Here is a 12,640-nt window from a genome sequence, read left to right on the forward strand (position 1 = left end):
TCTACCTTCATTTACAGATGTGGTCTCCAAAGCAGGGGGTGTGCAAGGTGATCCATTGGGGTGCAGGAAGAAAATAATAGAACTTCTATTTATATGGAACTTCTATAGAGACTCCAGTAGAACTTAGTCTATAGTAACTTCTACGTAATTTCTATAGGAAAATACTTATTTTTCTCTTCTTCCTTTTAAATTCTGTTTTTGCATATGCTTTAGAAAGTACACAGTATCATAGTGGTACATATAATCTAAAGGTATACATATATGTTGGGGTACATGCTCAAAAATTGTTTTTACTAATAAAAGTGTGTGTGATCAAGAGTTTGGAGACCACTGACTTAACAGTAATAAAACTAAAGATATGGAAACTCATTTACCAAACAAGAATTATTCCATTTTCAGTCCAATTATGAGTTATAACACTAAATTTTAAAGTAAGTTCCAATAATCCACCCCTTTCACTAATCATCTTTCCCTCTTCAAGTAAAGATAAATGTCACAGAACTACTTACTGTGTAGTCTGATGACTGAGATCTAAGCCCCTTAGAAAGAGCAGGAGGCTTTCCTGTAGTTGCAGGAGTCTGATTGAAGTTCAAAGCCATTATTTCTTCCAGTGACTTTAATGTTTCCTCTTCCTCATCACTGTCTAGGTTGTAACCTAAACTTTCTTCATCACTATCAAAATCACCCCTTAGTTTTCGTTTCAGTGCACTGCTACCTGCATTGGAATTTCCTGAACTCTCTCTTTCTGAAGGGGCTTTATCTGAAGGTGCTGCAGGGCTTGGGACACATGGCACAACTTCCAAAGCAGCAGGGGGAGACTTTGTAGGAGTGCCATATTCTGAGCGCAAAGGTCCCCCAGAAATTTTCCCTGAAGATACATTAGAATCAGCCTTATTAGTCTTTACTTTGTGTTCCTTGTGTTTGGTGGATTCTGTAGAATGCCCAGAACATTCTTTAGATGAGGAATGCTCTTTATCTCTTTTAGAAACTGGAAGAGTACAATTTTTAGCATTTAATGGTACTAGAGAGGAACCAGCACTTGGAACATGGGAAAGTAAAGGTAGTTTTGTCTCCTTCTCCTTTGTCATGGAGCTAGTGGTTTTATTTTTCTGAGGGTTGCTAGCTTTTTTAATTGCAGACTTTTCCTGAGGTAAAGGTAAGTGGGGTTTCTGCATCTTAGTCTCCTTGGCACCTGCCACTCGGATTTGGTCACTATTCCTGGTAGAATGGTGGCTAGAATTTGAAGGTGCTAAGCCTGCAGAAGAGCGATCAGTTTCATCATTCGGTTCCTTGGATATATCTTCTAAGCGTAACACATCACCAGGTGTCTTCAGTGCAATATGTTTTATAAATTTTTCTTTCTGATGTGGTCCATCAGGACGCTTCTCAAGGAAGGACTCTTTTGCTTTTGGTATCATAGATTCTCTTGTGCTTTTCAGATCTGAGTCCACAGAGTTCCTTTTTCTTTTTTCAGGGAATTTATTCTGCTTAGAGCCTGCTAAAATTTAATTTTTCTTAGATTAGTGAAAAATATACTTTCCAACTTTAATAAAGTTTATTCAGTGAGTGTCTAGAACACCCTAATGAAATGTTTAAAATTCTAAGTATTAAGGCTGAGATTAGTCACCATGTATGGAACACAGAAAAAGAGTTAATGTTATTTATCAACTGGATAAATACTGGTGTCCAAGAAATTTAAAGCTAATGACAAATGCTCATTTTTAATTCCAAAGCTATGAAAAGTTTACCACCTTAACATAATTAAAGATGCCACTCCCTAAAACAAACGACTGTATATTGGTACCAAGTTAAGGATTCCATAGGCACTTATGGAAATTCTTTTAGACCTAGGACTACCTGGTTGCAGAAATGTAACACTTCTACATTTAAATGTATAGTACTTTAAAACACATATAGGATAAGCAGTTGAAGGCAGATAAATGTTAACCTCTCATTAAAAAAAAAATAATCACAGTGTGTCCCAAAGCAGTATGACTGGTGTACTTACAAAAGGGAAAATTTGGAGACAAAGACAGACACGCACAGAGGGAATACAAAGTGAAAATACACAAGGAAAAGATGCTGTGTGACTGGAGTGATGTAGCTGTAAGTCAAGAAATGCTAAAGATTGCAGGCAAACACCAGAAGCTAGAAGAGGTAAGGAAGTATTCTTCCCTAGAGTTGCCAGAGACATCATGGCCCTATTGATATCCTGATTTTAAACTTCTAGCTTCCAGAACTGTAAAACAATACTTTGCTGTTTTAAGCCACCCTGGTTTTGGCACTTTGTTATGGCAGCCCTAGGAAACTAATATAAGCTATGTTTATTATAGCCCCATCCTGAAGTACTTTAATAACCACATACATTTGAATGAACCAGTTTTTAAAAATTCATATTGTGGGCTGAGTGCGGTGGGCCAAACCTGTAATCCCAGAATTTTGGGAGGCCGAGGTGGGCAGATCACTTGAGGTCAGGAGTTTGAGACCAGCCTGGCCAACACGGCAAAACCCTGTCTCTACTGAAAATACAAAAATTAGCCCGGCATGGTGGTGAGTGCCTGTACTCCCAGCTACTTGGGAGGCCAACACAGGAGAATCGCTTGAACCTGGGAGGTGGAGGTTGCACTGAGCTGAGATGGCGCCACTGCACGCCAGCCTGGGCAACAGAGCAAGACTCCATTAAAAAAAAAAAAAAAATTCACTTTAACCTGGTGCAGTGGTGTGTGCCTATATAGTCCCAGCTACTCAGGAGGCTGAGGTGGTAAGATAACTTGAGCCCAGGAGTTCAAGACCACCCTAAGTACCAAAGCAAGACTTCACCTCAAAAAAACAAAACAACAACAATAAAACCAAAACATTCACTATTTATACAATCAGTTATCCCCAAACCAGATTTCCCTAAATCAAATTTTCTGCACATGGACAGATGTCTCCACTCCCCAAGAGTTTGCTTGAAAAATTCACAATGGCTAGGCACAGTGGCTCATGCCTGTAATACCAGAACTTTGGGAGGCCAAGGTGGGAGTTCATGAGCTCAGGCGAAACCCTGCCTCTACAAAAAGTACAACCCCATCAATCCCTTCTCTTATCTTTTGGCCATGTCCAGTGGCTCATGCCTATAATCCCAGCACTTTGGGAGGCTGAGGCAGGAGGATCACTTGAGCTCAGGAGTTTGAGACCAGCTTAGGCAACATGGTGAAACACTGTCTCTACAAAAACTACAAAAATTAGCCGGGTGCAGTGGCATGTGCCTGTAGTCCCACCTACTTGGGAGGCTGAGGTGGGAGGACTGCTTGAGCCCCGTAAGGCTACAGTGTGCTATAATTGTGCCACTGCACTCCAGCCTGGGCACCAGAGTGAGACCTTGTGTCAAAATAAGTAAAATAAAATAAAGTCTCCCAAAACCAAACTTGAGAGTTAGGCAATTATGATTTGGATAACTTGACCAATATATAATCTGAAAAATTCAATTTATAAAAATTAACTAATTAATTAACAAATGCCCTTATCTCTGTTCTTTTACAGATATCTCCCATTACTCGAGGAAATCATTCCATCCTATTCAGTTTTCTGGGGTTAAATGTCTTATAAAAAAGGACAGGGGTCACAGGATGAGAAATTAAATGACTAAACAAAAGAGAAGATTTGGGGTACTGATTACCGTAAGTATGAGACTACAAAAAATGAGCTACAGAGCTGCCAGTTTGAGTTTTGTTCCATTTTTCTAGAGAAGTCAGAAAATTTAAATATAGCTAGAAATGAGGAGAAATTCCTGCTTTGCTCAGGAATTATCCAGGGTTGATCCAGGAGGAGACAAACACTGTTTGTAGAAGATGTTTAGGATAAGTCAGCTTATTACGAGGTTTCATCATCTAGAATTAGAGAAAAGTGAATTGGTACTGCAGGTAGGATCCCCTTTAGTAAGCTCTTCAGGTCAGGTGATTAATTGCAAAATGTTCATAATTATTTTTGTATCCTTTGTTCAGCCTGTAGAGAATATTTGTTTTACAACTTTTCAAATATTTCAAATATACTAATACATAAAATATTCATGTAAGAGAGAGATTGAGTTGGTAAAAAGAAAGGAGGCTGGGCATGGTGGCTCACCCCCATAATCCCAGCACTTTGGGAGGCTGAGGCAGGAGGATTGCTTGAGCCCAGGAGTTCAATGCTGCGAGTGAGTTATAATCGCACCACTGCACTCCAGCCTAGGAAACAGTGAGACTCCATCTTAAGCAAAAGGAGAAATCCAATGGCCATTAATAGGTGATTGGTTATTAATCAGTTATGAAATGTACGAGCAACGGATTAAATTTCACGTCAGAATTCAGCCAAAAGACAGGGCTCTAGAAGACCAAAGGGCCAAATGTCTATGCTAACATTACTTTTGAAATCCCTGAACTTGTATGTGATTAATGATTGCGTGATTACATACCTCACCATGACAATTGATAAGTGTATTAACAAGATGAACAAGACATACCATTTGGATTTTTATTTTTATTTTTTATTTTTTGAGACTGAGTCTTGCTCTGTCACCCAGGCTGGAGTGCAGTGGCACCATCTCAGCTCACTGCAACCTCCGCCTTCCAGGTTCAAGCAATTTTCCTGCCTTGGCCTCCTGAGTAGCTGGGATTACAGGCATGGGCACCGTGCCCAGCTAATTCTTATATTTTTAGTAGAGACGAGGTTTCACCATGTTGGCCAGGCTGGTCTCGAACTCCTGACCTCAGGTGATCCACCTGCATCGGCCTCCCAAAGTGCTGGGATTACAGGCATGAATCACCGTGCCTGGCCTGGATTTTTAATAACTTTGCCATCAGAGACAATAAGCATTCTTCATGCTTTCTAGAGTGAAATATCCCCTTGTCCTTTATATGCTGAAATTCTGTTGATGTTAGTCAACTGAAGTATAAATGTATATTTATTAAGAGTATAATGCTATAATTATTAGTGATTATGAAATACATGCAGAAATATTAGTAATAAAAACGTAAGTGAAGGCAACCATCATAAGTCAGCCTCTGAAAATATGTAGAAAGCATCTTTTCCAAGCAGTACTCAAAAACTTTGCTAGGTGGGATTATATAAATGAAACTACTTTAGCCACCATGAATGAAATTTGCAAATCCAGGAAATCAAAAGTTTTTAAAATCTTAAGTCAGAGAAAAAAGAAAAGGAATAATGTGGTAGCCACACCACCAGCAGCAGCCCCTTATATAAAATAATATTTTGTTCTTCCATTAACTTTGGTGCAAAGTGATCATGTATTTAGTATTAAAAATGTGCAATACAGTGAGTGAAGAAGCAATCTCCTGGCTGAGAAATTCCTGTTCTTGTACAATAATGTCAGACTTCATTAAAATTTGGTCATAAAATCAGCAACATTATAAAAATTAAATAAACAAAAAACACATAAAACTTTAGATTTATTCCTGTATCCTAGAAGTTCCTTCTATGATGGTAAAATATGGTTTTAGCCTTGGCTGAAGATTGATTTTATTAGTTGAGGGTGCTTGGTCAAAATGCAATGTACCTCTAAAATATAAATAAAATGAAGGAGTAGATGAAACCTGAAGGAGGAGTTAGAACTGTCTTTCTGTACTTCTGCTTTTCCATCTCTAAAAATAAACCACCATAATAAAGTTATAAAGTTCAAATGAATTAAAAGCACATAAAATGGCATAGCACACAGCAGGTACTCAATGAAAGTCAGCTATTATTATGTCTAATGTATCTTACTGAATGTGGGAATCTGCCTGTTTTTCAAAATGTATAATCATATCAGGAAAAAAATCTGATACACTAGACTATTAACTGTTGTTAGTTATGGAGACCTTTCATTTCTTGTTGCAAACTTCTGCAGTGTTTGTGCTTGAATCTTCTATTTTCTAGTTTTAAGAAATGATAAAATGTACTCAATTAACAGTAGGCTTATTATTATTATTTTTTCAATCATTAGATGCTAAAAGTACAAACTAATGTCATGTAGATATCCTTGAAATTTAACATTAAAAAGGGATCCTTGTATTTGAAATATTAGAGAACACTGCTTTTTATCACGGTAACAGTTTCAACCTTATACACAGCATCTTCAACATAATACCAAGACCTCAGTCTACAATTCCAAGATTATAAGATTATGTTTCCTTGATGTAGCCAAGGATTCAGAAGGAGACAACACTGAATACCAGTATGAGATACATACTGTTAGGAACTCCTGAAGAAGGCAGAGAAGATTCAAGACAGATTACAAATTATACATACTAGGTCAGGCATGGTGGCTCATACCTGTAATCCTAGCACTTTGGGAGGCCGAGGCAGGAGAATCACTTGAGCCCAGGAGTTTGAGACCATCCTGGGCAACATGGTGAAACCTCGTCTCTACAAAAATACAAGAAATTAACCAGGCATAGTGGCCTACATCTGTAGTCCCAGCTACTCAGCAAGCTGAGGTAGGAGAATCATTTGAACCCAGGAGGTCAAGGCTTGCAGTGAGTCGTGATGATGCCACTGCATCCCTTTCTGGGTGACAAAGAATAAGACCCTGTCTCAAAAACAAACCCAAATCTTAAGTACTGGATTCAGGGACTATTCTTTTTTATTATGATTTTACCAAACTCTTAAGTAATATGAGACACTGAATTCATCCCCAAGAAGGGAACTGCATATTTAAACAAATTTGTTTTAAAAAGCAGTGCCGTTAAAATGGAAATTTATTTAGAAATTCATAAATTTAATTTTGATTCTACCTGAAGTAGGTTCCCATGAATCAGAAGAAGATCTTTTTCTTGAGAGATGTTCATTTTCCTATGAGCACAATGAGATAAAATTAATTAAGTGTTGGGAATAGCAAAGAATGTGAAGGCATTCTTCCTAACATTTAAATACAGATTTCTAGACTGAATAGGGCAAGCACCCATATTTGGAGGCAAAGCCTAATGTCTATAATAAAATAAAGATCTTCAGGTTTTTATCATAAAAATTAAGGGCATTTGTATCATAAAAATGGAAAAATATCATAAAAATGAAGTCAAGTTTTCATAATGCTGATTTATGTCAATAATTCAAGAATAATATTATATTAGAACAGTGTATTTTTGAGATAAGGTCTCGCTCTGTCACCCCGGCTGGAGTCACCCAGGCTGGAGTGCAAGCTCACTGCAACCTTAATCTCCTGGGCTCAAGTGAGCCTCCCACCTTAGCCTCCTAAGTAGCTAGGACAACAGGCACATGCCACCATGACTGGTTATTTATTTGTTTATTTTTAGTAGAGCCAAGGTCTCGCTATGTTGCTCCGGCTGGTCTCAAACTCCTGAGCTCAAGCAATCCTTCCACCTAGGCCTCCTAAAGCGCAGGAAGCAGAAGGATCACTTGAGGCTAGCAGTTCAAGGCCAGCCTGGGCAGTATAGGGAGACCCTGTCTCTACAAAAAAATACAAAAATTAGTTAAATATGGTGGCATGTACCCGTAGTCTCAGCTACTTGGGAAGCTGAGGTGAGAGCATCATTTGAGCCCAGGAGTTTGAGACTGCAATGAGACATGATCATGCCACAGCACTCCAGCATGAGTGACAGAGCAAGACTGTTTACAAATAAACAAATAAGACTATACTTGCCTTAAAAAAAAGAATGCTTACTTTTCTGACTAAAAAAGATCTTTGTTCCTGGTCTGAAAAAACTATAGATAAGAAACACTGCTTTACTGAGTTCGATGAAGGGCAACTGGAGGAAACCTAATGAAACCAGCTTCTACACAAACTGTGCATAAATATTTCCTTCAGGAAAGACATCAACGTGATGTAACAACTCTTAAATACTTTTAAATTTAGTATTCTAAATATGATATAGCAGTAGCAATGCTAATTCAATAATTCTTACACATACCACATTTGACAGATTGTTCTTTCCAGGTACGACATCATTCTGTTTACTTTGTTCCTGCCTTGGTTTATATTTTCTTTCTATACTAGAAGATTTTAAGGAAAGATTGCTTGCTTCTGAGAAAGAATTTTCGGAGTTGATTCTCTGCTCCATTTGCTCCTTTCTCAACCTCTTTAGTTCTCGTTCTCTGCAGTAAGAAGCTAGTGACAACTGGAATTTAGCTCCCAGCGGGCTTTCTCCCGGGTGGTGCCTGGACAGGCTGCCCCTGCTGCTAAGACTTCTGGAGCTGTTCTTGAAGATGTCAGCTTCTGCTACTGTGGTCTGCTTTTTGGAGTCTGCATTGGTTTTGCCTCGATCTCTATCATTCTTCTCACTATTTTCATGAATGAATAGTGACTTCCTTCTTTCTGGGGATCGATGTTTTTTCTTTAGTGACTTCATCTCCTTTGGCAGGCGATATGAAGAAGGAACATAGATATTTGTTCCTTTGGCTAAATATTTGGAGGCTAGTGACATACAAGGCCGACGTGACTCATGTATACCATGATCTTCATGATGCTCTTTAACACCTTTCATGAAAGCTTCAATAGGGCTTTTTTCTGGTGGCACCCTTTTGGGTTTAGATTTTTTTGGTGAGGATAGTTTCCTTTCAAACTGTTCTGTCCCAGTGATAGACAATCTACTTCCTCCAAATTTGATGTTTGATTTTTGTGGTGAATCCAACATGTGTCTCTCTAAATAGCCAATTAAAACACATACAAATTGCATGTTACTAAAAGTGAAATATTTAACATTTCTCTAAATTATTAATGTTTAAAATATAAACTATACTAATGTTACCACAAAAATTTTCAAACCAACAACTTGGATAATGATACACACTTTATTGGGGGGTATAGGAGAAATTAAGACATGATTTATTTGTTAAAAGCCTTAGTTTCATAAAGCTCTCTTTTGGTACATCATATAACCTCCCTATGGCTCTATAAATTACTGTATTAGATAATTAAAATAGTATGTATCATGAACATTAAATTTTTGACTAGAATAAATTTTAAACATAAGAAAACATAGCAGCAAAAAGACTCTCCTCATGATATTTAGAACTTCAGTTTATCCTTGTTAAAAAAAATACTGCATCTTCATTTTATTTCCAATTTTGAACACAACGTTTACTAAAACAGTTTAGGTTTTAAAGTTGAATCTGTCTCTGTCTCTCTCCTCACCCCCAAATTAGCCCACAAAAAAATGCTTCAACAGTGTACATACCTTGTTCTGAAGCTGGTTTGAAGAAATCTATAATTGACTGCTTCCTGAAAATAAAAGCATAATATGGCATCATATAAGCAAATATTAAAACCTCCATAATTCAGATTAAATGGAGAAAGTTAGATTTATAAAATAAAGGCTGGATTTCACTGGTTTAACTAATAAAGTTCTGACAATGGTAACAATGCTTTGCTAAACTGTTCATTTAAAAAACAGAAAATATAACGTATCACTTCCTATAGGAGTTCATGTATAAAAATACAACCGAGGTTTATGTTATTTATAGTACTTAAATAGGTAAGACTGGTGTGTAGACCCAAGGAATCAGTACAGAATGCTTCTTAAGACTGAAATGCTCACAGCTACATGGTAAAATGCAACATCTTGGGGATAAGCACATGAACCTACTTGTTCTCTGCAGACATTGATACAAAATAACTACTTAGTATCTAAGCACAGGGGTGTTTTAAAATTCAGAATAAAAAGCTAAAAAAAAAAAAAACCCTCAATAGATGTATGCCAAATGAATAATGGGGATTATAAAAATGGAGTAAAACCTGAACAGACTCTCATAACAAGAGTAGAACAGTAGATGGTAGAACGGCGATATGGGTGATTTGGCTGATCTAGGGAATCAGTTGAAGAGGAGTTTGCTGGACAAAGGAAGAAAAGTAACAAACTTATGTTACCCTCTTTATACATTAAGATGCAATCCAAGTAACAGCAGAAATTAGAATGAATTGTCACGACTAAATAGTTTCAAATTCTTAATTTTTTATCAAAGAATCCTTAAGATAGTTACAAAAATAACACATTGCTTGGGAAAAACACAAGGAGAAAAGGAAGAAAGTTAACAAGAATAACAAAAACGAAATTAATTTTTAAGGATTTCTGTACCCTAAAGACTGGATTTTTCACTGTCTGGTTTAACTAATCAAGTTCTGACATTGGCAATAATGCTAAAGTGAAATAGGAATCCATGATCAGAATTCACATTCTGATTTGTTCACTGTATTTAGAGGTGTCAGCGGCAAAAAATGGGATGTTATGATATGCGAGAGCAAAAAATTAACTTTCTGGTAAATTTTGCTAAAATGCATCATTTTACTGAAAGAGAATAAGCTATAGACTATTGATTTTCCTAAACATTCATCCACTATGAGATTGGAATGCTCAGTGAAAACTCCAACAATTCAAGCTTCTTGAAGGTTACGCTTATTGTACACTTTACTGGTCACATTAGAAGAGTAATGCACATCTTTACTGGTTTACCAAGTCCATCATACTTGTTTGAGATGTTGGTATAAAAGCTAAGTGCTTATGAGATGAATATGAATGACAGGCTATGGAAGAACATACTCATTTGCTTACATAAATTATACTAGGCAAATTAATTCCACCAGAGTAAATGCTGGAGGTTCTGCAAAGAGAAGGATGACGCCTTGTTATTGATTGAGGAGAGATGGGAAGGGACCCAGAAGCAGCGAATTTGTTGCAAACAGCATCATTCTAAATGCATTTTACTAAATGTAACACTGTATCTCTTCCTTGAAATATTGGACCTCAGACTCCTCTTTGATTAATACAGCAGAAAGAGAAAAAATGGTTTTGGGTAAAACATACAAGAAACCTGTAAAATAACCATGAATGTAACTTTCAAGAGGTAAGTTCCCTGAGTTCATATGCACACAAATGTCCACTGCTTATTTAATAACTGGTTAAAAAAAACACACACAATTATAACAGTTTCACAAACCCTTATCTGAACCTTCTGAGGCCAAATGTGTTTTAGAATTCTGAATTTATCAGATTTTAGGAAGGGGATAACTTGGATGTATTATGGAAAGTCCCCAGTGGGGTCTGGTGCTGCAACCTGTAATCAAACCCACTGATACTTCTCCAGCAAAACATGAATATTCACACTTAATGGGATAAAGACCACAAACAGGCTTACATTAGTTCTGGTTACGTCTGGCTGCCAAGTAAGATGTGGTGCCAAACTTACCGAAAACGTTTGGTTTTCATAGCTTTCTGGCTTTCAGAGTTAAGATAAGGGATTGTGGGCCTGTACCACAGTATTAGAACATGAATATTATTAAAACTTATTACAATTTAACTTAAAATAAAAGACAGTACCAAGTTCGTAGGGAATTTAAACATGTTTTATTGTCAGAGGATGTCATTAGATGAAACTCCCCATCTCATTACATAGCTCCCACAAAATCTTTACAAAAAAATTGGCCTCTTCGAGAGGCGTGAAGTTACTGAAAGAGAAAACACGTCACATTCCAAATCTGTAAGTTCTTTTAAGTATGAATTAGCGTGCACGCTGGACTACAAACTAATTCGTGGAAGGGATTCCCTCATCACAGGTTACATAATTTCATCCACAACATAGAAAAGGTTTGTATTACTAAACCACTAGCATCAGTAGAACTGACAAGGTACAGAAAACGACCTAAATATGCATTAAGCAGTTAGGGTCCTGGGTCAAGCTCTTGCAAAGGAGAAAAATCACGTTCTTTCTACCTAAGGCGGGTTCTCCGTAGCTGTCCAGGCTGGTGGCCACTAGACCAAGAACAGCTGCCCAGCTACAGAGAAGCAAACTCCAACTCCCAGAAGCCCCTGAGCGGAGGCGGGGCGGAGGTTTGCCAGGCCCCGAAACGCCAACGCCTGAGCTCGCGGAGGATGGCGGGAACTGGAAGAGCGGCGGTCTGCAGTCCTCCCCTCATACCCTTTCCCCCGCGACCCGGCCCCTTCTCAAGCCCTCTGCACGGTACCTGTCCCCAGGACTTTCTGTTCTCTTTCCCGCTGCAGCATGGGCGGTACTACCGGGTCTCAGATGGCAGCGCGGGGGCGACGACCCCGGGGCTGGGGATGAGGGGAAACCTGGCCTAGCGGGCATGCAGCGCCTTGTCATGTCGGCGACGCTGGCGACGGCGGCATGAGCCGTGGCTGGAGAAGTTGGGTGCGTGGTTGCCGTCTTGCTGCTCGGACTTGGGGAGGCTGTCGGAGCAGAGGTGGGCGGCACCCCCTTCTCTCTTCATGGCGGTTCTCTCTTCGGAAGTGACTCCGGTGTGAGCGGGAAGGAACCTGAGGATCAGTAAGGGGCGGATCTTACTTCATGAGTCACGTCTTGATTGGTTGGCACGGTGGTCATTTCGGTGGTGGCGCAATAGGAAGCCGCAGCCTCTCTGGAGAAGGCGGGGCTTGGGGACGGGGGAGGAAGAAAACTCCCCCTCCCACCCCGTCACATGCACCGAGGGCGCGCGCCTCTGGTCCAGGCAGCCTCGGCCTTGGCGGGCGCGCGGGGGCGGAAAGGCGCGGGCAGCCGCTGGCTCTGCGACAGCTGACGACACCCGCCTGGTTGAAGGCGAGGGGTGAGGGTTTGCTGAAGCAAACCCTAGCCCGGCAGCTGCCTTCGGTGAGGATGGCCAACATTTGGGCTTCATGTGTCACACAATTGTGTCTCAGAAATCCCCAGCTGT

The 12,640-nt window shown here is 39.2% G+C and overlaps 1 protein-coding gene across 3 annotated transcripts in view; it reads right to left on the reverse strand.

Moving 5' to 3' along the window:
• SLF2 (SMC5-SMC6 complex localization factor 2) overlaps positions 1 to 12,374 on the reverse strand; it is a 50,723-nt gene extending 38,349 nt beyond the window's left edge. Inside the window, exons 1-5 of one of the 3 annotated variants that reach the window (XM_023206436.3) lie at positions 11,933 to 12,374; positions 9,153 to 9,196; positions 7,887 to 8,617; positions 6,753 to 6,810; positions 510 to 1,495 (exon numbers count right to left, since the gene is read on the reverse strand). In XM_023206436.3, coding sequence (XP_023062204.2) covers positions 510 to 1,495; positions 6,753 to 6,810; positions 7,887 to 8,617; positions 9,153 to 9,196; positions 11,933 to 12,072 — 1,959 coding nt within the window. In that variant the 5' untranslated portion in view covers positions 12,073 to 12,374. Of the gene's footprint in view, positions 1 to 509; positions 1,499 to 6,752; positions 6,811 to 7,886; positions 8,618 to 9,152; positions 9,197 to 11,932 lie in introns of all 3 variants that reach the window. The other 2 variants (XM_023206435.2, XM_023206434.3) reach the window with 2 other exon arrangements.
• Positions 12,375 to 12,640: the final 266 nt, after the last annotated feature.

This window comes from Piliocolobus tephrosceles, chromosome 9 (assembly GCF_002776525.5).
Source record: "Piliocolobus tephrosceles isolate RC106 chromosome 9, ASM277652v3, whole genome shotgun sequence".
Classification (NCBI taxonomy): domain Eukaryota; kingdom Metazoa; phylum Chordata; class Mammalia; order Primates; family Cercopithecidae; genus Piliocolobus; species Piliocolobus tephrosceles.